At 45.0% G+C, this 25,100-nt stretch overlaps 1 protein-coding gene across 1 annotated transcript in view; it reads right to left on the bottom strand.

Moving 5' to 3' along the window:
* ACTR1A (actin related protein 1A) overlaps window positions 1-25,100 on the bottom strand; it is a 217,157-nt gene that overhangs the window by 67,512 nt on the left and 124,545 nt on the right. Inside the window, exons 8-9 of the mRNA XM_069239514.1 lie at window positions 23,521-23,695; window positions 23,241-23,302 (exon numbers count right to left, since the gene is read on the bottom strand). Coding sequence (XP_069095615.1) covers window positions 23,241-23,302; window positions 23,521-23,695 — 237 coding nt within the window. The remainder of the gene's footprint in view (window positions 1-23,240; window positions 23,303-23,520; window positions 23,696-25,100) is intronic.

Here is a 25,100-nt window from a genome sequence, read left to right as displayed (position 1 = left end):
CAGACAACCCTGATACTTAACACTCCTCAAGATGTCATTCTGGCCCCACAAGAAGTTCCCCAACCTTCTCATCAGAAACCAAGGGCAGATTAGTCAATGGTTTGGTTGAGATGAAAGGGAGAAACCACTTTAGGGAGAAACTTTGGGTTGAGTGGGAGCACAACCCTATCCTTGTGTACCTGCAAGCTCAAGTAGAGGCCTGTAGAACTCACCCAATATGCCCATGCACTCCTGCGGAAGTTGCAGGAAATAGAATTCGAGGACCTTAGGTGCCAGATCGCTAGAATAAGGCACTGGGGTCTTAGTGTCTAATCTGCCCTTGGTTTCTGATGAGAAGGTTGGGGAACTTCTTGTGGGGCCAGAATGACATCTTGAGGAGTGTTAAGTATCAGGGTTGTCTGGCAGAAATACCAGCTACGAGGATTAGGGTTTGAGATGTTTCCTTCATCTTCCGCACAAGTGGAAGGAGTGAGAGAAGGAGAACAGTACAAGTAAAGATCCCTGACCAATTAACCCATAGTGTTTTGCCATGCATTGTGGGTGTGGGTATCTGGAGCTGAAGTTCAGACATTTTACATTTCATAGGGTGGCGGAGAGGTCTATTTGTGGAACTCCAGAACATTGGAATTAGTGGAGAAGGACTTGGAGTGCCTCTTGTGGACTTGTAGCATCCTGCTGAGTAGGTTTGCCAAGTAGCAGTCCTTCCCGAAAGATACTCCGCCAGGGGGTCTATGAGGTGATTGAGTGCCCAATGCTAGGTTTGCTGAGTTAGTCCCAAGAAGGGGAGAGAAATGCGTCCCTATTTTTGAAAATAATACATCCTAGTCATATTGTTGCTTTTGATTAGAGTACTTTGGACTCAGTGAGTGGAACAAAGGATTTGAAAGCTGACTGCATAGATAAGAGCTCACTGTAGATAATGGGATGCCTCTGGTACTGAGGGTCTCACATTCCCTCTATCCCTCCCCCTTTCCCCCCCTCCCCCCCTTCTGCCCCCCCAGCCGACCAAAGAGGGGTCTGTGGTGCTGGGGACTTGATGACTGAGATCTAAGAAGGGCCTGCCCTGAAACAGATTGTTTCTGTTCCACAACTCCAGAAAGCAATAGATGCTGGCATTCAGCAACAAAAAAATCTTCACACTGACCCTGATACTGTGACTACTGAGTTGAGTGACATTCGTGTAGTCAATGCGTATGTAACCTGGCATGGGGTATTATGGCAATACAAGAGGCCATCATGCCTAAATTGCCCATAAAAGTTTTGACTGTGAGTTGATGATTGGGCTGAAAAGACGCAAGAGCTGCAAGAATACCAATGTCCTCTACCGACTGGGATAGAATTTGCCTGTGTGATCAGTACCACCACTAGGGAAGAGTTGGATCTGGCTGTGGAGCAGGGAGACAGTGGCTTAGGTGTAGGCTATGCACTGATACTTTTTTGTGATCTCGATCAGATTATCGTCGAGGAAGGGGAAAGCTGTTAGGCACTTTGTAAAGAACCTTGGAGCTGTGGTGTACCAAAAGGGAACCACTTTGAATTAATAATGATGACCTTTACCATGAAGTGAAGGTAGCACTGGTGGGAGGGATGAATGGGGATATGAAATAAGAGGCCCTTGATGTCACCATGTAGTCATCTTGCTGGAGCACAAAAATTTCCTCCTGGAGGGTTACCATGTTGAAATGTTTGAAAAGGTTGTATTGATTGAGAGGCCTGAGGTCCAAGACCTGCCTGAGGGAGCCGTCATTTTTGGGGATGAGCAAGTAGAGTAAGCTCCCTTTCCTCAATGGTGGAGGGGCACTAGTTCTATGGATCCTTTTTGATGGAGCGTTTGTACCTCTTCCTGCGGAGATGTCTCCTGAAGGTGAGGGTGCAGGGTGTGATGTTGTGAGGGAGTGTGAGAAGTCCTGGGCAATAGCTGTGGCGAACCACTGCCATTACCCTCTGAGCTCATATGAAGGAAATGCTGCAGTCTACTTCCTCTCCAACAGGTGTTGTGTGATCAGGGGTAGGCAGGGTGAGTCAGTGCTTTGAGTTGGAGACCCCCTCAATATCCCCACCTCTACCTCTGCCCCTATTTATGTTGCTCAAGGAGGTACCCCTAGTGTACCCTTTTGCAGACTGCTGGTGGAAAGAATGATGATTCCTCTGGTATGAGGGGGGAGAATGAGAAGAAGAGGCCTTGGAGCCTGTTTTATCTTAAAAGGGGCCCTGTTGGATGGAGTATGAAAGGCACACATACATTTGGCAATGTTTGTGTCCTTCTAGAGTTTTTCCAGGATCTCGTCAACCTGTGGTCCAAATAGATGTTCTCCATCGAAGGGCAAGTAGAGGAGATGCTGTTGGACCACTGGTTTGAAACCTGAAATACGACTAAGGTGAGGAGTCTAATAATCCTGCTGATGTTGACCCCTGATCCCATGGGTCCTTGTCTGTGGACCCTAGGCCAAATGGTGCCCCATAAGGTCGGCTCGGTCAAAGGGACTGCAAGCCTTTAAGAGGAATGTTGGGATCCCTCTGGTGAGTGTGGAGGCAGTGGATTGGTGAGTGAAGAGGTGGTGGTGTTTGTGGTGGAGGAAGAGGTGGAGTGAGGGGAAGGCGGGCTTGCCTGTACCTATATTTTTTAGGCATTGGATATGGCTCCTCCTCAAATGTTAGCTTCTTCTTCAGAGGCAGAATTTCTGAGAGTTTTGTGGGGGTAGTTTTGTCAGTCTTCCCAGTCTGGGGATGGATGAGAAGCCTTTTTTGCCTGCATTTAGTTTCTCTTGGACCCTTTGTAGGATCAGCTGCTCCGAGACGTCAGAGCTGGAAGCCTTCAGCACTGATGGCAGCTTTGGAGTTGATGGTGGCTTTAAACTTGTCCCTGGACTCAGGGTGGAAAGGACCATTGACTTCAAAGGGAAGAGGAGCCTTGTGCCCTTCATTTTCAACAACTGTAGAGGTGAGGTGCCTGCGGATGGAGGCCATGTAAACTCTGAGGCCTTTGGCAGACAGCAGAGGCAGTGAAGGCTGTGAAGGTTTGGAAACGGGCTTCAACACCCAACTGCAAAAGGAGTGGTTCTCTGCTGCTATGTCAGGCCTCTTCAGAGGCTTAGTGTGAGTGTTGGTGCAGACCATACTCACAATCCTGGTGCAGGGGGCTTGTACTCTTAAGATGTTGAGGACTCTGGAGAATTGTTGCTTTATGTTTTGATGGGCCCACTGCCTCCCTCAGGGGTATCATAGGGTCCTTTTCAAACAGAAGGTGAGGCAGACCTTGCATGCAGGGTCATCATGGTTGAGAGGGAGGGGCGAAGAGAGGTTGAGGTTACAAACATTGTGTTGGTCAGACCACAGGGACTTTGCATGGTATTGTGGCCAGTTCTGGAAAGGCGTCTGTTCCATCACCCTGTGTGCTTTCTCTACAAAAGAGTGGCAAAGACAAGAGGTACAGGGACCTGGAGAGGGTCCAAGGCTCTAGCAGTTGGGAGTTAATGGACTAAGGTGGGTCTCGAAAGGATGACGCCGAAGAGAGCACGGATGAAGAAAGCTTTTCCAAATATCTGTATTGAGTTTCACTATATGGGCCCAAAGAAACATGATGAAGACATCGAGCCCCAGAGCCCTGCTGGTGCACATCTGAACCCGATCGCAGTAATAAACAATCTACTATGCAGTCTGCACTCAAGCGCATTACCAACTAAGGGTGGAGCCATAGTGCACCCCATGAAGTGAGAGACTTTCACTGAAGAAAAAAAACTTGCAAACATTAGATAGCAGGAGTATGCAGAGGATGTGTATCTATAGCAACATATGCTACAAAAAATGTTAGTCCCTACGCACCATTGTGCTTCCTTGGACAAAAATTATCGCCAATGTCTGTTTGTTTTTTTACTTGTAAAGCAAAAACGTAAGGTATTTTTCTGATATTTATTGGAATTTTCAGACCTCCTTTCCTAAGAAATTTAACAGTGTAAAGGTTAGCACCAGCTAAGGTTTTTAGTCAATAATATATCTCTACTAAATGCAATGTTATGGAAGAAAATTGTAAACTAGACTTCATAAGGTCCTGAGTTCTGTATTTTCCCATTGCATCTCTGTCAGCTTTCTTCTGGCACATCCTACAAGGACACAGTCACTGTGGTTCCCCACAGATAGATGCAAACTCTATTCCATGTCACTTGAGGTATATTTGGTCCAAACTCTCGAAAATGGAAAATGATTCTTTTTCTGCTCGAACTAGTATCTGTGTTAACACCAGACATTAATTATGACTTTGGCATGCTCATAAAATGATGCTAATATAGCAGACTGGATGGGTTGTGTGTGTGTACTGAGATTTGTCTACAGTTCAGGTCTAAGGGTTTAATGAGAGTTTTCTAGTGGGTCAGCCCTGCCAATTCCAGCCTGGAACATCTGGGGGTTTGGGAGGGGAGTGCAACCAACATCAGGACTTACACTCATTAAAGAGTGTGTCAGCTTGACAGTGTTTTGTGCAGGAACAAAACCTTTAACTCTTCCATTGCTCTCTTAATTTTGCCCAAAAGAAGGTTTTTTTTCCTGAACATCTGTCAAAAAGTTTGAAATGTCTGTTTATTTCTCAGCTACCCCATTGACACTAGTATCTCCCTCTTTATCCTCCTTCCTTCTCAGTTCTCTATAACTGGGGCTAGCATTTCATTCTCACTGCACTCCTCCTATATAGTAGTTATATTGGTCACAGTGGTTCTGGGGGCACAGGAAGAGACGTATGTTCTACCACATCCCACTAATTTACTTTTAGGTGTTTCTTCACATATTTTATCGTCCTGCATTCTTGCTGCTTGGGTGCATCTCAGTAATTTTCGTTTGGCACTCTGTCTGAGGTTCCTTTCTTAGGGGAAGAAGTATTATGAAGTTTCAAGCCTGTTTGTACTACGTATGCCTTACAGATTTGAACCGCACATTAAAGATACGCATACCAATTAGTAACTACAGTTAACAAAGCAGAAAATATATAATAATCTGTGTTGCTTTTGATAGCTTGCATAAGGTGTAGGTTTATTTGTCGGCTCCTCTTATCCACATCGTCAATTGTAATTGTAAGAGTAGAGCACATGATACTCCACTACAAAACACATTATTATATTGGTAGCGCTTCCATTGTTGGATACTGCTTGGGTGGAAGGGTGTTGTGCTTGCAATGAGGTGTTTGGGAGAAGTGTTTTTGTGCCATGCTTGAGCAGCCAGGGAGGTGCTAATTCCTCACTCTTAGAAGTAGTGCTGGTGGTGGATAGACAATGTTTTTGGTGCTACAGCCTTTCCAGATACTAAACAGGCCGAACAGAGCAATTACCACAGGAAATCGGCCTCAACCTCCTTAGGGAGGTGAGAGTTCCTCAGAGCTGATAATTTCTTAACCCCAGAAGTAGTGCTGGTGGTGGACAGGCAATGTTTTGGAGCTGGAGCCTTTCCAGATACTAAACAGGTCGAACAGAGTTATTACCACAGGAAGTTGGACTTGACCGTTTCACCCTTTACCTGGATGCCCTGGTAGGAGGAGTTAAGCAGAGCAAGAGGAAACAGGCCTCAGTCAACATCATGATGTTGGAGACCAACTTAACGTGACCAGGAAGCTGCCCAAGACTGAAGGAAATCCAACATCACCAATGGTCATATATACATTCAAAACATGGTTTGTTTTTTCCTCTTTGTGTCAGCCCGTGTCACAAGTAGAAAGGCAGCAAATAAACCACCAGCTAAGCACCACCTCTGATTTTCTACGCATCTAGTGAATATATCTTACCAGATTCTTTGGGCCTCCCTGATTGCTTGACCTGCTGCTCTAGCCCAACAGCACTCCAAGCCATTTGCTCTTCCTCTTAACTTTTATCTCCTTTGCCTCTCTTCTGCAATGTGTCCATCCTCCTCTTTAGGGGAGACACACAGACATTTCATTGGTCAAATGTAGGAAGGGAATAGGGGAATAGTAGGAATATGGGGGTGTCAGGGGAGTCAGCTGCAACCCACACCAGCCACCAGTCACCCCCTGTTCCCAAAAAGCCTATGCTTGGCCTCACTAATCCAGTTTGAAGATGAGCAGGACACATCCCCTAACACCCTGATCAGAACTGAACATTTTTAATATTTATATAAGTGATGGCACAGCCTGTAATATACAGACTTACAAAAGTCATGAGTGTAACACGAAGAAAAATGTAAAAAACACAATATTATACACATCTTAAAGGACTGTGGCATACATCCAAACTCCGCATAGTGGAAAATGCTGGACTTACAGGCATAATTCATTATGTGAACCTCAATTTCACAAAAGGCAGTTTCTAAAAAACAAAAAATGCCTTGCTTCAACTGTTGACTTGGAACTTTCTAAATAACTTTTAGTGGGGTCCGCAAGCAGAGTTCCCAAGGCAATTAGCAAAAACTGAAATGAATGGAACCGAAAGTGGTATGTTTAGAAGTAGTATTTCGAACTACATCACACAGTCTAGCTCCTTAGAGAAGACCATACAATTTTTTTTACCTCTCCTCCAGATAATTGGCAATGTTTGCCCCTGGTGAGCAGGAGAAGTGGAGGAGCCATTAAGGTGATGTTGCACTGGATTATCCTGCTGAGACCACATTTTCTGGCCTCTTCTACTGCTTGAAGGTCCGTGGTGGACCTGACGCTTCTGATGTCGTCTGTGCTGAGATGTGTGGTGCTAGCAGAGCTGTACACATTAGTGAGAATAGTGCCATTCAAAAGCCATCAAACTATATCAAGGATATTCATTTCACTTCTCAAACTCAAGTGCATTGAGGGTTTCCTTTTCCACCGTAATCCTTTCTCCGCACTAATGCCATGTATTTATGTCATAAAGAAAACAGTCTTGCCAGGATACCTTCAAAGACGTAAATGTAAGAGCCATTATTCAGAGGCCCTGTCCCCAGGCAGGTACCTTTTCCCCCAGACTATGCACTGCAAGCATATGATGTAGAGCTAAATATGTTGCACAGGGAAGTACTTACCTCTAACACTTGATTTGCAGCTTGTAGTGCTGTTGATTTACATATTCTCTCTCTCTCATATATCCTGGTGAGAAAAAGGCGGTGAGGGGCCCAAGATGGGGCGCACAGTATGTTTCATGGGAGGTACTTCAAGTCACCTCAGAACCAACACTACTCTAAAGAAGAACAATTTGTAATCACCGACGTTCAGCACATTAATCTAGAGGACAACAAGCTGTAAACAAACTTAAAGTAAGTAATGTTTTTCTTCCTCTGGATTGCCTGAACATGCATGAGTTTTCCGTGGAGTCAGGGCACCCACATCTGATAAACTAAATGTAGTGCATTTTGGAAATTCGGAAAGCAAATGAAAACGAAATGTCGGTTGAGGATATCTGCCTTTTGGATGCGTCTGATCCCTGGACTGCTTGGAAACACCACAACCATATATCTTACACATCTGCACAGACTTATGTTTCTATCAGTTGAGGCCAGACCGCCCTTGACCAAAATGGCTTGCTGGTAGAAGGTGCTCAATATTACATTTGCCAGATTTAACTGCACCTTTTTGCTGATAAGTTGGTCCTGTGTCTTGGTACACGAACGACAGCTGAAAGGGAGACTCGTCATATATGAAATCTAAAAAATTTGTGTTCAAATGTAAACCGGTGCTTTTTGAGAGCACCCTTGTACTGCAGTGGTCGTGCAACAATATGTCCTGTGTCAGGATCAGCATATTTGATCTTGTGCCTCATCTGACATTTCTGCTGAGAGGTCTGGCTTTGAAGAAGATTTTGGTGTCTAGGAGATTCTTGTCAGTTTTGAGATTCCTCTCCTCGAGCTTCACCTACCTCCAGTGTTACGAGAGCCTTCAGCGATGATCTGTATCTAGCGCAGTAGATGGTGCCAACTGTCAAGACTTTTTCAGTGCGGTTTCTCTTTGACGCTGGGGTCTTGGGTCCCAGTCCTTAGTGACAACGTCCGAGACACAAGATGTGGTCTTATGCTGGGTTTGAGTTTTGAAGGGGGCCCCGGATATTCAGTCTGTCTGGAGTTGAAGTCTTCAGAACATAGAGAACTAGGGCCCCATTCCCTTTTATACTCTGGTGTACTGGAAGATCCTCCCCTTTTAATGTCAGACTCAAAGGTCTCGACATACCGCGATAGACAGAACTCAGTGGAGTCATAACACTCACTTTCTGTATAGTGTGCCCACCTCCAGTCCTGCCAGTATTGGATCTTAAAGCATTACAAGCTGAGCAGGTGGTTGTCTTGTATTTCCTCTATAAGCAGAGGCTACAGTCCTGATGTTAATTTGACTATGGAATCTGGTTACTGCAAGAGGACTATTCTCCATGTCCTCCCCCAAAAACATGTCATTCTCATATGTCCTGCTTCTGGCCGCTCACACGGTTGTGTACCTGTTCAAGGTACAAAAAAGGAATATATCATGGTTTGGGATAACAATGTTACAAAATCTGATAAAACTATGTTCGGCACATGAATCGGGTGAGTTCTGGCACCCAATGACGAACCCTTACAATATGTAGAGGTGGAAAATATACATTGTATATGGCCATAATGGCTAACAGTGATACTCATGAACACATGACATGTGCCTTAAGTTACTATTTCACCTTCAGTTGCTATACAACCTTCCCAAATGCACTGCACATAGTTTATGGCCCATGAGAATGCAAATTCCATAGAAAACATACGTGTGGAACCCTTAAAGGAACAGACTGGAATGTAGCACTGTCACGGCTATGTTCCTATATGAGGGAAGACCGCAAGGAACCACAATGTTTCAGGAAATAATTGCTAATAATTAACTAACATCATATTCAGTTCATTCTATACTAGTCAGCCAGGAGGTCTGGCACCCAATGATGGAATCCTCAGGATGCAGAAAAAACATGGTTAAAGTATGTTTCGAAACAGCTAATGGGTGATACTAGTGACTAAGAAATAGGTACAAAACTGACGTTTCACTTTCAGTTGGTTTCCAAGTTTCTTAAAACGACTGTATCCAGTTTACTGCCATAAACACCCTGAATTAATAGAAAATCCATAGTTGTCTGATAGCCTCACACTTAGGAGACCCAGAGAAACACAGATGGAGTCAAGCTTTGCCAAAGAAATGCTCTTGAGCATTAGAGATGAAGTGAATGGGCTGGTGTGCACCAAAAGATTCCTTAAGCCTCTCTGAATTAGAAAACATATTGTTTTTGTGTTTTCCACACAAACCTGTGTTTGATATTTTATCAAATGTACACTACCCAAGAAACACTGATCAGTGATTCTGCCACAATTCAGAGATCTGTGCTAATATCAATTTATTGATTTTGTGACCTGCCTTCCATTATCAGACACCAGATTTTAAGGGACATATTTGGTTTTATTTAGTTAATATTCTGGGATATGTTTGTCCATTTGTGAAGTGCACCAAATATTGAGCACATTTATTAAAAAGATAAAAGTTTTCATCATAGCTTCAGGCCGTAAGAGATATTCATGTAGGGGGTTCACACATACATAGCCAGGATTTTCCAGTAAAGAACAACAGTTTGTATGGGTGCGCAAAAAGATCAAAGATGTACATGTGTTTAAATAGCCTACTGCTGATTTTTCAGAACAAAACTTTGACAAAAACACCCGTAATGAAAGTGTTAATTTTGTGCCTCTTACCTGTATGAAAGGGTAATAGGGTTTTGCCAGTAGGTGGTAAGTAAAATGCTACTTACCCAGTAAGCATCTGTTTGTGGCATGTAGGGTTGTAAATTCACATACTCTGCATACTTCCGGTATCTAGTGTTGGGTCCGGAAGGTTGCAAGTTGTTTTTGTTCGAAAAGTCTTTCGAGTCACGAGGTATAGTGACTCCTCCTCTTGCTGGTAATGCGCATGGGCATCGACTCCATCATCAAACTGTTTTCCTGCAGGCAGTTTATGAAAGGAGTGTTGTGTAAGGTAAAATGAATGAAATCTACATGCATGTTAATGTGTAGAAGAGACTACTACAGTCACAGGTGTCCGGGGAGGTCGGTGGGTGCATGTGAATATACAGCACTACATGCCACTAACAGATGCTTACTGGGTAAGTAACATTTTCTGTTTGATGGCATGTGTGGCTGTAGATACACATGCTCTGCATAGACTGTAAAGCAATGCTTCCCAAAGAGCGGTGGCTAACCAGTCGGTGTTGCAGTATTTTGAAAGAGAACATAGCACTCCCTGACCTACATTAGCTTGTTGGAAGCAAAAACATCCACACAGTAATGTTAAGTGAAAGTGTGTGGTGTAGCCCATGTTGCTGCTTTACATATGTCAGCTCTGGGAATGTTACCTAAAAGGCCATAGATGCACCTTTTTACGAGTTGAGAGTGCTCTAGGTGGAATAGGTAATGACCTTTTGGCTTTTGCATATCAAGTTTGGATACATTTGACGATCCATCCTGCTATAGTAGATTTAGTAACAGGATTGCCTTTACGTGGTAGAGAAAAAGCAATAAAAAGTTGTTTTGACTTCCTAAATGTTTTGGTCCTATCAAAATCGAACATAAGCGCTCTTTTAACATCTGATGTGTATAGTGTTCTTTCAGCAACCTAGTCAGGTTGAGGAAAGAAGACAGGCAATTCAATTGTTTATTTAATATGAAAATGAGATACCATTGTTGGTAAAAAAAAATGTGGATGGTACGAAGAACCACTTTATCCTTGTGTATTTGGGAAAAAAGGCCAAGGAGCTCCCTGATACGTATGAGGGAAATTATTGCAACTAAAAAGGTCTATTACTATGATAGAAACTGTAAAGGACATAAATGAGGTGGCTCAAATATTGGGTACATAAGTCTAGTGAAGAAAACATTAAGGTTCCAATAGGGCACTGAGGGTAGTTTTGGCAGTATTACTTTTTTGAGCCCTTCCAAAAAAGCTTTAATAACAGGAAGTTTGAAAAGAGTAGAATGTTGTATGTTCTATGTTCTGAAGGTAAGCAGCTATAGCTGCTAAGTGTAACCTAATGGAAGTGTATGCTAAGTTTGCCTTCTGCTAATGAGGAAGGTAGAGCATATATTTTGAACTGATACCTGGAAGGGGACTCCATTTACCGCAGTGCAGTAGTGCACAAAACCTTTCTATTTTGCCGCATAACATGCTCTAGTAGTTGGACTATGTGCTTCCTTTAGAACATCTATACATTCATGAGGTAGGTTTAGATAACTGAATTCTATGACCTCAGAAGCCAAATTGCAAAAATCAATTATTTGGGATTCGGGTGTCAAATTTGATTGTGGTTCTGGCTAAGAAGATCTGGGTCGAGGGGAAGGTTCTCGTGTGTTACTACTGATAGGTACAATAGAGTGGTGAACCATGTGTGTCTGGCTCATGGGGTGCCACTAGAATGAGTGATAGAGAGGTTTGTCTGTGTTTCCGAACCAGATGCAGGAGAGTGAAAGGTGGAAAAGTGTAGGTAAATATCCCTGATCTTACAGGAATGCCCTTGGACTGAGGGTGTGGGAACCTGGAGGCGAAGTTTGGGCATTTTGCGTTGTCTTTTTTCCCCCAAAAAGTCTATGTCTGGAAATCCTCACTTTTGAACGTAGGGCAGGAGGACTCTGGGGTGGAGTTCCCACTCTTGGACTTCTTGTTGCATTCTGCAGAGGAGGTCAGCAAAATTGTTGTGTGTTCCTGCGAGGTGTTCCGCTAACAGGTATATATTGTGGCGAATAGCCCAATACCAAATTGTCTGTGCAAGGCGAGACAGCTGTAGAGAGTATGCCCCCCCCCCCGTTTTTGCACATAATACAAGGCTGTCAAGCTGTCTGTGCATATGGAAACTACTTTGTTGGTAAGATGAATTACAAAGACTTAGAGTACTAAGTGTACAGCTAGCAGCTCTAGATAACTGATGTGGTGGGTTTGATGTGTGTGATCCCAAAGGCCCTGGACTGTGAGGTCCTGGAGATGAGCACCCCATCCTCTCTGAGAGGCGCCCGTTGTCAGGATGATCTGGGGAACAGGGTCCAGGAATGGCGGTCCTTTCAAAAGGTCTATTGTGATTTGAGTATGCTGCACGTATTTATTGAGAGTGCATGCTTTGATGAACAAATTGTTGAGGTATGGGTAGAGGTTAACTTTCTGCTAGCGCAAGTGAACTGCTACGACTGTGAGGCATTCTGTAAACACACTTGCAGCTGTTGTGACCCCAAAGGGGAGCACTTTGAATTAGGATTGTTGTCCTTCTATCACAAATCTGAGGTATTTGTGATGTGCCAGATGTATGGGAATGTAAAAGTAAGCATCTTTAGATCTAGTGCCAATAAAAAGTCACCTTGTTGCAGGAATGGGACCACACCCTGAAGTGTGACCATGTGAAAGTGTTCTGATATGATGTAATGATTTAACAGCCTCAGATCCAGGATAGGTCTTTAGGAGCCATCCTTTTTGGGTATGAGAAAGTATAGTGAACATACTCCAGTTCCCTGCTGTTGTAAGGGAACTGGTTCTATTGCTCCTTTTGTCAATAAGGACTGCACTTCCTGTTTAAGGAGCTTGAAATGTTTGGAGGTGTGGAATTGAACTCCAGACAATAATCATGTTGGATAATATCTCATTGATCTGTCCTGATTTTTTGCCAATTTAAAAAAAAATAAGTAAAGGTGTTTACAGGTGTTTGGCAATCGGAGGGAAGGTGCGGTGAGTCACTGCTTGGTGGCAGTAGAAGAGGCTTGAGGAGTGGGTGTTTTTCCCCTACCTCTGTAGTTATTCCCTCTACAGGAACCCCTGTTGTAAAATCCTATTTGAGGGGATGTGTGCAGTTGACTTTTTCTATATGATAGCGAAGTTTTAGATGTTGAAGGCTTAGAGATTTATATTAAGGTCTACTAAAAGTACCACGTGAGGCAAGGAGTTGGAATGCCCCCATGGATTTTATCACTTGATTGTCCTTCTTCTTCTCCTCTAACACCTGATCTACTTGTGTGCCGAACAGGTGTTATTTATCAAATGGTACACTTAATATGGACTGATGCACCTCTTGCTTAAAGCCTGAAATATGTAGCCACGCATATCAGCATAAAAGGGCACTGGTGTTTATTTTTTTCGCTGGTGTGTCGTCTGAGTCTAAAGCACAGCGGATGGAATTGTTGGAAATTAAGTGTCCCTCACTAACAATTTCCTTGCCTCTTTTACTACTGTGCTCTTCAGGGAGGTACCAGAGAAGTTCCTCTATTTCTTTTCAGTGGACACGGTTATATCTGGCAAGCAGACCTTGACTATTGGCAATACAATAGTGATTGGCTGCTTGAGCAGCAACATGCTTGCCAGAAGCATCAATGAGTCTTCTTTCCTTATCAGGAGGTGGAGCATCATGACCGGTTTGTGAGTTAGCTCTTTTTGTGGCATTAGATACGACTAAAGAGTCAGCAGGAATGTTACCTTAAATAAAAACTGGGGAGGATGGAGAGACCTTAAATTTTTTTCTCCACCCATGGAGTGATAATGCATACTCTAGCGGGGTCTTGAAAGATATTGTCTACATGCCTCAACATACCCCTTAGTATGGGTAGGTATTGTGTGGACTTATGCGAGATGGTGAGTGTCTCAAAAAGGAAGTCATCTTCAATAGGCTCTTTGTGAAGAGGCACCTGATGGTATGAGATTGCCCTCCCAATGAGTTCTTGAAAATAAGTTGTATTGTCCAGTGGAGAAGGTCTAGCTGAAAAGGCCTCTGTGTCAGTGTCTATATGTGTCCACATTATACTGAGACCAAGGGTCTGTCTGAATGCAAAGGGAGACTCTCATCCCACGTGTCCTGGGTGTCGTGAAAAGACTGCAGTGAGCCCTGTGGAGAGATGTCAAGGGGGTAATCTTGAGATCGAGAAGGAGTAGGTTGTGGTGGTGGAGTGATTGGTGTTGGGGATGTAGGTAAAGGTGGGAGGATTTCCACCAAGTCTCACTCTATTCTCGTTTGGTTGACTGGAGTCATAGGTGGATCAATTGCCTCTTCAAAAGAAAGTTGTTTTGAGGGAGTAGTACAACAGTTTTAACCAGCACTCTCCCTGTGTGTGGCTGTATATGCATTTGTGACTGCCTGGCATGGAGCTGTTGCCTTATTCTATGAAGTAAGGGCTCAGAGATTTTCCCGACTTTGAAGTTGCAGGACGAGCCAGTTTCTTCAGTGCCGAAGCGCTCTTAACTTTTGGTGCCAAAGTGGTCTGTGCCGAGGCAGGGAGTCTTTTCGGAGCTGAAACAGTCGGTGCAGAGTGAGACGTGAAAGCTTTCGGTGCTAAGGCAGGTGGCGTTCGGCTTGGTACCGACATAGAAGGCTTATGCTTAGGTTTCGGTGCTGAGCTTAATGGTGGGGCGTCTGATTTGAGTCTTTTGATGCCTGCCATGGCTCGTGAGCAGTGGTGGCTCGATAGCCTTTGCTTCCATAATTGTGGTCTTTTTGGTATGAGCAGGGGGAGTTTTACTTAAAGTTGTTGAGCTGGAGGAATTTCCTGCATCTCAAGAGTTATGTCAGCTTTGAAAAAGCCTTCTCATCAATAGCTGAAGCCTTGTGGTGTTCCTGCTCCTGTTAGGTGTCGGACATGGTGTCTTGCAGACTTTTTGCAACTTGCAAATTTTGGGTGTTTCCTCTACTTCTTGCCTCTGCACTTCTCAGCAGCAGGCTTTCCGATCTTGCAGAGTCTTTTTCGACCAGAAAGACTGGCAGGCCTCAGTCTCCATCTCAATGCTCTGGCGACAGGCAGAGGTTGCAAACCTGATGTTGATCAGTCCTCGGAAATTTCGACACCTCGAACAGAAATGGAAGGGTGTCTGTTCCATAAGAATTTCATTATCTGAGGCGTAGAATGGAGAAGATTGTGTATCGAAGGGCACGGCCCTGAGGGCCTCTATCAAATCGTGTCGATCCAAATAGAATTTTCTTCTGTCCCGGAATGCAAAGGAATGGAATAATGCGTTCGATGACAATACCAACAAATTGGTTTCCCAAATGGAAAGGGCCTAATACAGCCCGAACCAGAGCTCAGTGAAAACCCAAACAGACCCGACAGCAGAAGAAAACAATCTGATGATGGAGCTAATGTCCATGCACATTACCAGCAATGACTCAAAAGACTTTTCAAACAAAAACCACTTGCAACCTTCCGGACCGAACGCGAGATGGCAGAAGTATGTAAAGCATGTGTATTTACAGCCACGCATGCCATCAAACATTTATTATTTTCTGCTGAATATCTGGTTTTATTTAATCCATCAGGAATGATACATACAGATACTAAACAAGTCACCTTATACAGGTTGGTCCGCCACATCAGCTGAGACATTTATCGGACAGTTTGAAATTAGCATGCACTTGTTATCTGCCTTTATGAAACCTTGTCTTTTACTGTTAGGGAGGTTTTTGGTGAATTTACATACTATTTCCCTTAGAGAATGGTCACACGTTTCTAGTTATGCTGTGGCTGGAGTGGCTGGAGTGTGGCATATGTTCCTGCACACAACACGTTTTGAGGCTTTCTTTGACAGAAGGCACTGAGTAGGTAGTGAAGGACGGGAATAAGCCTAAAAAACAGATTCTTGCTGAACCATATAAAAAATGACAGGTGATGAGGTCGGATTTCAGACAGAATGTTCAGCATTTTGCTACCCTCTACAGACCTTTTCAAATATTAAGAAGTCATCAGCAATTTATATTCTTGATGGAGATCTTGCTAGTAATGAAGGTAAATACTTTTCCAATGATGGTAAGCATATTCTTTACTGTCATGCAGTTGATCATATTTAAGAGGTTGCCAGTGTTGGCGGACACCTATCTAGAGAAAGATACCTCTTCTCCACCTGAAGAGGGCAAAGAGCAGTTATCAACTGCACACGCATTATCCACAGTGTAAGAATGATAACATGCTCATGTTCTGTCAACAGCTGTGTTGAAGGGGCTAGGTAAAAGTGTCTCTTACGAAAAGGAAGCATATGAGAATAAAACTAGATCGCCCACTATGTCTTTGGGAAAGTGTCCTTAACATTGATGAAATAATAATAATAATATCCCTTGAAGGCAAGTCCCATGATGAAATGTCTCAACTTCCACCAGGAGGAAATTTTCTTCCTTCATGTGAAATGTTTTGATAATTGATACTTCGATGCCCTCAATGCCAGTCAGAACTCTGCTGGCCTCACTTTCTCTGACTCGATGGCTCTGATGTTAAGTCGACAGAAGATGGAGTTTTGTTTTTTCATCTATTCTTGGCTCAGATGGTACAGGTTTAAAATGGTCTAGGGCGGAGGCAACAGCAGACCTGGGTTTCTACCTCGCCTGAGAAGTACCTGTAGCAGACTGCATAGGGACCTCTGTGTCTAATGCTTTCCTCATTTTTTAATATCCTACTAGACATTTTGTGGAATTTTTGGGACTCCCTATTCAGTTTGAAAGTCTGAAAGCATAGAAAACGCAGTGTATGTGTTTTCTCTTCAGATGTATAGCCACATGACAGTCACTTCACAGAGTGAAGCGCATTGTTAATATGCAAACCGCACAGAGTAAAGAAAAAATATTACTGACCTTCATCTGCCTGAACTGTACCCTCTGAAACGGGGAGGGAAGCCAATTCAGTTTTTATCTTTGTAATCATGGGCTAATCACCTGTTCACTTTCTTTAATTTTTCATTTTATGAAAAAAGCAATAGGAAGTTGGAAGACTCCTGCCTCTACAATGTCAGTTTAACATTTTCAGTGACTGTATTTTTTTATTTAAAAAGAAGACCTCTATTTTGATATGTATGTACTGAAAAAATCCAAACAAAAAAAACAAAACAAAAAATTGGTGTTCTGGCCATGAGTGAAGATCCTATGGTGGAGAATCTTCAAGCTTCTAGGTTAGGACAACATAGACGTATTTTGCAAAACTTAAGAATATGTTTGTAATTTGACAATATTCACAACCCACTTAATTTACAGTTTACCATTCCTTGAGGAATCCACAGGTAGCTAATGTATCCACCAGAAAAGTTGTTACCGAAGGTAAGTAACTCGTTCTTCTGATGGATACAACTACCTGTGGATTCCTCACCTAATGAATAGAGTCCCAAAGCAGTACCACGCCCGGTGGTGGGTGCCTAAAAGGTCAAACCAAGAAATCCTGCAGCACTGACAGTGCAAAATGGCCGTCCCTTCTGACCTCAGAGTCCAAACAGTAGTGCTTCGCAAAAGTGTGAAGGGACGACCAAGTTGCGGCCTTGCAGATGTCGACCACAGGAACACCCCTAGCCAAGGCCGAAGTGGCCGACTTAGCCCTGGTGGAATGAGCTCTAATACCATCAGGAGGATCCTTCTTTGCTAAAGAGGAACAGATTTTCCTGCGAAGAACAACCCACCTGGAGAGTGTTCTCTTGTGGACTGCCTTCCCTCTCCTCTTGCCCACGTATCCGATAAACAGCTGATCCTCCAGCCTGAAATCCTTTGTTCTGTCAATGTAGAAGCTTAACGCCCTCTTTGGGTCCAAGCGATGTAGTCTCTCTTCATCCTTCAAAGGATGAGGCGGAGGATAGAACGTGGACAAAGTAATTGTCTGGGCCAAATGGAAGGGTGAAACAACCTTCGGAAGGAAAGCAGCCTTGGTCCTCAACACCACCTTATCCCCATAAAAAGTTGTATAAGGGGGTTTTACTGATAAGGCCTGCAACTCACTCACTCTCCTTGCAGATGTTATGGCCACCAGGAAAACTGTTTTAATAACTAAGTACCTTAAGGGGCAAGAATGCATAGGCTCAAAAGGGGACCCCATAAGGAAAGTCAGGACCAAGGACAAATCCCATTGAGGCATAACGAATGGTTTTGGAGGATATTTATTTAGAAGACCCTTCAAGAATCTAAGAACAATAGGGGATTTAAATATCGATGGTTGGTCTGGAAGACAAATGAAGGCTGACAAGGCAGACAAGTAACCTTTAATAGTAGCCACTGCACAACCTTTCTGCGCTAATGACAAAGCAAAAGACAAAACATCTGACAGATGAGCATGTAAGGGATCAATCTGTCTCTCTCCACACCACATCACAAATTTAGACCACCTATTAGCGTAGATAGATTTAGTGGAGTGTCGCCTGGCCGCTAATATAACATCCACTACAACAGGCGGGAGAGAGAAGGAACTCAGGTTGCCCCGTTCAATCTCCAAGCATGTAGGTGCAGACTCTGGAGGTTGGGGTGTAAAACCTGCCCCTGCGACTGCGAGAGGAGGTCTGCCCTGAGAGGGAGACGGAGCGGAGGGCACAGCGAGAGTTGGAGAAGGTCGGAGTACCACACCCTCCTTGGCCAATCCGGAGCTATTAAGATGACTTGGGCCCGGTCTTGGCGAATTTTCCTCAATACTCGAGGAATCAAGGGTATGGGGGGAAACGCGTAAAGTAACTGGTCGCACCAGGTCATCTGAAACGCGTCCCCCAATGCTCCTTGCACCGGATACTGGAGGCTGCAGTATAACGGACAGTGCGTGTTCTCCCGAGTGACAAACAGATCTATCCAAAGAAACCCCCACATGTGGAAGATCAGACAAACTTGATCTGGATGGAGACGCCACTCGTGGTCGGCCGAGAAATGGCGACTGAGACTGTCCGCACATACATTCAAGACTCCGGCCAGATGATTTGCTACCAAGCAAATCTGATGGTCCTTTGCCCAGGACCACAGTCGAAGAGCTTCTCTGCAGAGAAGGTACGACCCTACTCCTCCCTGTTTGTTTATGTACCACATCGCGGTAGTATTGTCCGTCAGGACCTGGACCGACTGACCGCGAAGGGAAGGGAGGAAGGCCTTGAGAGCCAGACGTACAGCCCGCAACTCCAACAGATTGATATGAAAAATCTGTTCCTCTGGAGACCAAAGCCCCTTGATCTCCAGATCCCCCAGATGAGCTCCCCACCCTAGAGTGGAAGCATCCGTTATGACCGTGGTCACTGGTGGTGACTGCGTGAACGGCTTTCCTTGTGAAAGATTGTTGCCCGCAATCCACCACTTCAAGTCCGCAGCAGCATCTCTGGAGATCTTGACCGCACCTTCGATATCTCCTTTGTGTTGAGACCACTGCCTTCGGAGGCACCACTGAAGAGCCCTCATGTGCCAGCGAGCATGCGTGACTAACAGTATGCAGGAGGCAAACAGACCGAGCAGACGAAGGACCTTGAGGACTGGAACTACTGCTCCATTTCGAAACATTGGAACCAACTCCTGAATATCTTGAATCTGCTGAGGCGGAGGAAAGGCTCGATTCAATGTTGTATCCAGTACTGCCCCTATGAACAGGAGGCGTTGAGAGGGCTCCAGGTGAGATTTGGGCACGTTCACCGAAAAGCCCAGGTCGAACAACAACTGGGTTGTTGACTGCAGATGATGCGACACAAGCTCCGGGGACTTGGCTTTGATCAACCAGTCGTCCAAGTAAGGGAATACTGCTATCCCCTTCCTTCTGAGCTCTGCCGCAACCACCAACATCACCTTCGTGAAGACTCGAGGTGCTGAAGTAAGACCAAACGGGAGGACCGCAAACTGATAGTGCTGCGACCCTACCACAAACCGGAGATACTTCCTGTGCGACTTGAGTATCGGGATATGAAAATAAGCATCCTGCAAGTCGACAGACACCATCCAATCTCCCTTGTTCAACGCCAAATGCACCTGAGCTAGGGTCAGCATCTTGAACTTTTCCTGTTTGAGGAACCAATTCAAGATCCTCAGATCCAGGATTGGTCTCAACCGACCATCCTTCTTGGGAATCAGGAAGTACCTCGAGTAACAACCTCGACCCCTTTCCTGCTCTGGGACCAACTCCACTGCACCCTTTGAAAGGAGGACTTGAACCTCCTGTTCTAACAACAGGAGGTGTTCTTTTGAACAATAAGATGGTCGGGCGGGATGGGGGGCGGAAACTCCCGAAAAGGAAGGGTGTAGCCTTTTCCCACAATGCTGATAACCCAAGTGTCCGATGTAATAGTCTCCCACTTGTGAAGAAAATGCCGTAACCTTCCCCCTACAGGAGAGGAGTGAGTGGGAAATGGTGGAAGCCTAAGGCTGCTTCCACTGCTGCACCCCTCCAGAGGATGAGGAAGAGGCAGTGTGCTGCTGAGAGGCTCCCCTAGTGCGGGCCCTACCCCTCCCTCTAAATGATCTAAAAGTGAGAGAAGAGGCAAGTTGCTGGAATCTCCCCCGAAAGGAAGAGGAGGAAGAGCCACGTCCAAATCCACGAAACCTCCTGATAAATCTGGAGGAGGCAGAAGAAGGGGCTTGCAGTCCTAATGACTTGGCTGTGGCCCTGCTTTCTTTAAACCTTTCCAAGGCCGAATCCGCTTTGGCTCCAAACAGTTTGTCCCCATCAAACGGGAGGTCCAACAGGGTCGACTGCACGTCCGCAGAGAACACTGAGTTGCGGAGCCAAGCCTGTCTCCTCACAACCACAGCCGTGCCCATCGCCCTAGCCACTGAGTCAGTCGTATCCAACCCAGATTGGATAATCTGGGTTGCGGCAGCCTGGGCATCCGAAACGATGTTCAAAAGTCCTTGGGGAAGCTCCGTATGTGAAGATGTTATATCATCCATAAGAGCATAGATTTACCTCCCCAAGATACAAGTCACGCTGGAGGACTTCAACGCCATGCTGCAGGACGAGAAGATTTTCTTGGATTGCGAATCCAGCTTTTTAGAGTCTCTGTCCCCAGGCACCGTCGGAAAAGATCCAGGTGCAGATCTAGAAGAGCAGGAGGCCTGGACCACCAAGCTCTCCGGCGTAGGGTGTTTGGACAGAAAGCCAGGGTCAGATGGAGCAGCCCGATACCTCCTGGCTACAGCCCTATGGACAGCCGAGGAAGATACTGGCTTCTTCCACACCTCCAACACCGGATCAAGCAAAGCCTCATTGAATGGCAAAAGAGGCTCCGCTGCAGTAGAGGCCGGATGTAGAACCTCCGTTAACAAATTCTGTTTTGCCTCCGCCACCGGCAAAGGCAATTCCAGATAGTTAGCTGCCTTTCTTACCACAGCGTGAAAAGTAGCTGCCTCCTCGGTATACTCCCCTGGAGATGACAAGTCCCACTCAAGGGAAGTATCCAGCCCACTGGCTGTATCCAGACCATGAAGACCCTCGCCAGAGTCCTCAATCTCTCCTTCCTCCAAGACTCGTTGGTATTCCTGCTCCTCCAAGAGACGGAGAGCACGTCTTCTGGAATGCAGCCTTTCTTCGATACGCGGCGTCGACATGGCATCCGCCGAAGTCGAGGATCGGCGCCGATCTCCGGATCCATCCGACGCCATGTTCGGCGCCACAGGCAGCTTCGATGCCGAGGCAGGAGCCCGACGAAGAGAGGTGCTTCTTGGAGTCTCCGAAGGTGCTGTCGGAGTCACCGGTCGAAACCCCGAAGTCGACAGGATGGAAACCTCCGGGGCCGAAACCTCTGGAGCCACAGGAGCGGACACCGGAGTCGACACCAGCGCCGAGCCAGAAAGGGCATAAAGGGTGCGGGCCGTAGAGGCGCCGGAGCACCCAGGGTGAAAGCCAACGGCCCGAAGGACCAGCTGGAGCACCTCCTGGAGCCATCTGCTGAAAGATGGTATACATCGCATTCAGAAATGCGGTATTATCGGCTCCAGGGGCAGGAAAAGCCAGATACTAGGGTGCCTGGATCGAAGGCGACCCCGACGCCAGCCTCGACGTCTGCGATGCCGGAGAGAACACCTGGGGCTGCGTCACTTCAATCACCGACGAAGTCTGCCCAGGCGAAGTCGGCGAAGCCGGAGAAGGCAACGGCGTCGACGGATGTGGCGTGACTGTGGGACTGACCTCCCAAGTCTTTCGACGCCGAGCCGAAGGCGACCTCGATCGAGACTCCTTGCTGGAATGGCGCCGTGAATCCCTACGACGCCGGAAGTCTCGATGACGCCGATGAGACCTCGGCGAGGAAGACTTCCTATGATGCTTCTTCTCCTTCCTTTTTGACTTCGCCATGAAGAGTTTAGCCTCTCGTTCGTTTAGGGCTTTCGGATTCATGTGTTGACATGAATCACATGTTGCGACGTCGTGGTCGGAGCTTAAGCACCATAAACAGTCGGAATGAGGGTCAGTATCGGACATCTTGCCCCCACACTCCTGACAGGGCTTGAAACCAGACTTCCTCTGAGACATAATATCAGCGAAAATTCACGCAGCAGAAAAATACACTGTAACCTCGAAAGTAACAGTAGCTCCCTCGAAGATAACCGTTTCGAATGCACGGAAAAAAGGGAACTGACGTCGGCGAGGACCTCTTATTGCCTGTATGACGTCAGACGGCATCGCGTGGGCTAATGTGACGTCCTCGACGACGTGCAGAAGCTAGGAAGAAGATTTCCGTCGAATGCTGGCACCATGGGAGTATTCATTAGGTGAGGAATCCACAGGTAGTTGTATCCATCAGAAGAGGTGGTTTACCAAAGTAGAGGGTGCCCCCAGAAATGGGAAAAGATATGGGAGCCTGGCGGAAATGCAGGGGGTTCTAAAACTGCAAAGGTCCGACAGAGGAAGGATCACAGGGAGACATCATTCGACTTTCATGCCAACACAACTGTATGGTACCGTAAAGCAAGGCCGTAAACACGCCAAAATAATGGTATGACTAATACTGTCTCATGTGGGGGATGAACACAGGGACTTTTTGATGCATGATAACTTGCGACAATTATATGTATATTTTGTACGAAGCGAAAAGTTAATAAAAAGACCTATAAAAAACAAAATACACTGCTTGAGCCATACATCTTAAGGCAGTCTTTCTGTCTGTATCTCACTTCCTATTGCATGCTTAGTAAGGTGTTACTGTCAGAAAACAGCTTAAACATACTGCATAAAGAATTCCGTCTGCCTTAGCCTCAGCCATTACTATTGTCATACTGCATCTTCAGCCCTATGAGATCTAAAATAAGTAATTAATTAATGACAAGTTATCTATACTCTGATAAACTTCATGCCCGAGTATAGACAGTAACCAGCAGGACATTGCTACACTTTATTGGATTTCTATAAATGCAAACCCCTATTTTCACCAAACCATATAGAAATAGCTGAATGTGACTTCTATCATGAAACAGAGATTGCTTCTTCACTATATATTGCTCAAAGAAAACTCTGAAGGAAGGAGCAACCATGTTTCATAATGTTCTACAAATAACAGCCAAATAGTTACCTGCCCTTTTCAGTACAGTGTATTATGCTGCAGGCATAATGTAAAAGCAATGTCTTGTACACACCCTTATTTTAACATCTTTTGGTGCAAGCTTCTTCACTTCACTCAACAGACGATCGCCAAAACCTATAATAAAAGTAAAAAATCAATTAACATTAAGATGAGAGTTGTGTGATGAATCAGAAAGAGATAGAATTCAATAGTATTTAAAACGTTCTTGTATTTGTAAACTGAGTGATCAAAACATCCAGTAAAAAGATTAAGAAACAATCTGAAACAATATTGCCATATATTGCTTCACAGCATTCTAAACAAATAATGTTCAATTCTTATGGAAACAAAACCTTTGAATAGAGTCGAGCCTCCTGATAGTACAATGTTCGAGAACAGTGTTCGTCTGAGATCCATGTCTGATTTCTGAATGGCGAACACCAGCACTTCATGAATTCCCTCACACTCTTCTCCAATCAGGTCTGGTCTGAAAAGCAACTCAGGTGCTCTGAAGCGTGCTGGACCAATCTGCAGAGTGGAAGGGTACATGAAATATATGCCTCACACTTAAAGAGTATCATTATACTTCATTAGTTTGTGCTATGTCTACAGATGGTTGTCAAGCTTGAGCAAAACTAAATCAGCAGATCTTTAAGGCTGTGGAATATATAATTAAATAAAAAAAGGTGTTGATTGTACAGTGACATTTTAAATACGGTTTACAATAGAATATGTTAAATGCATGTAGGCAGCAACCAAAAGAAACAAAACAGGATTTTTTTCAATTAAATGCATACCAGTGGTTCTTAACTTTTTGACTTCTGTGGGTCCCTTTTTATTTATTACTGTAAATCAGGGACCCCGACTGAAACATTATTGGAATCCAGGGATCCCCAATGAATCATTACTGGAAGTCAGGGACCCAGCCTACACATTGTTTATGATCTAAACGCAAACCAATACAGGGAGTGCAGAATTATTAAGCAAATGAGTATTTTGACCACATCATCCTCTTTATGCATGTTGTCTTACTCCAAGCTGTATAGGCTCGAAAGCCTACTATCAATTAAGCATATTAGGTGATGTGCATCTCTGTAATGAGAAGGGGTGTGGTCTAATGACATCAACACCCTATATCAGGTGTGCATAATTATTAGGCAACTTCCTTTCCTTTGGCAAAATGGGTCAAAAGAAGGACTTGACAGGCTCAGAAAAGTCAAAAATAGTGAGATATCTTGCAGAGGGATGCAGCACTCTTAAAATTGCAAAGCTTCTGAAGCGTGATCATCGAACAATCAAGCGTTTCATTCAAAATAGTCAAAAGGGTCGCAAGAAGCGTGTGGAAAAACCAAGGCGCAAAATAACTGCCCATGAACTGAGAAAAGTCAAGCGTGCAGCTGCCACGATGCCACTTGCCACCAGTTTGGCCATATTTCAGAGCTGCAACATCACTGGAGTGCCCAAAAGCACAAGGTGTGCAATACTCAGAGACATGGCCAAGGTAAGAAAGGCTGAAAGACGACCACCACTGAACAAGACACACAAGCTGAAACGTCAAGACTGGGCCAAGAAATATCTCAAGACTGATTTTTCTAAGGTTTTATGGACTGATGAAATGAGAGTGAGTCTTGATGGGCCAGATGGATGGGCCCGTGGCTGGATTGGTAAAGGGCAGAGAGCTCCAGTCCGACTCAGACGCCAGCAAGGTGGAGTACTGGTTTGGGCTGGTATCATCAAAGATGAGCTTGTGGGGCCTTTTCGGGTTGAGGATGGAGTCAAGCTCAACTCCCAGTCCTACTGCCAGTTCCTGGAAGACACCTTCTTCAAGCAGTGGTACAGGAAGAAGTCTGCATCCTTCAAGAAAAACATGATTTTCATGCAGGACAATGCTCCATCACACGCGTCCAAGTACTCCACAGCGTGGCTGGCAAGA

This window comes from Pleurodeles waltl, chromosome 6 (genome assembly GCF_031143425.1).
Source record: "Pleurodeles waltl isolate 20211129_DDA chromosome 6, aPleWal1.hap1.20221129, whole genome shotgun sequence".
Classification (NCBI taxonomy): domain Eukaryota; kingdom Metazoa; phylum Chordata; class Amphibia; order Caudata; family Salamandridae; genus Pleurodeles; species Pleurodeles waltl.
Note: the sequence above shows the minus strand (reverse complement) of the source record. Positions and strands in the feature narration are given on the sequence as shown.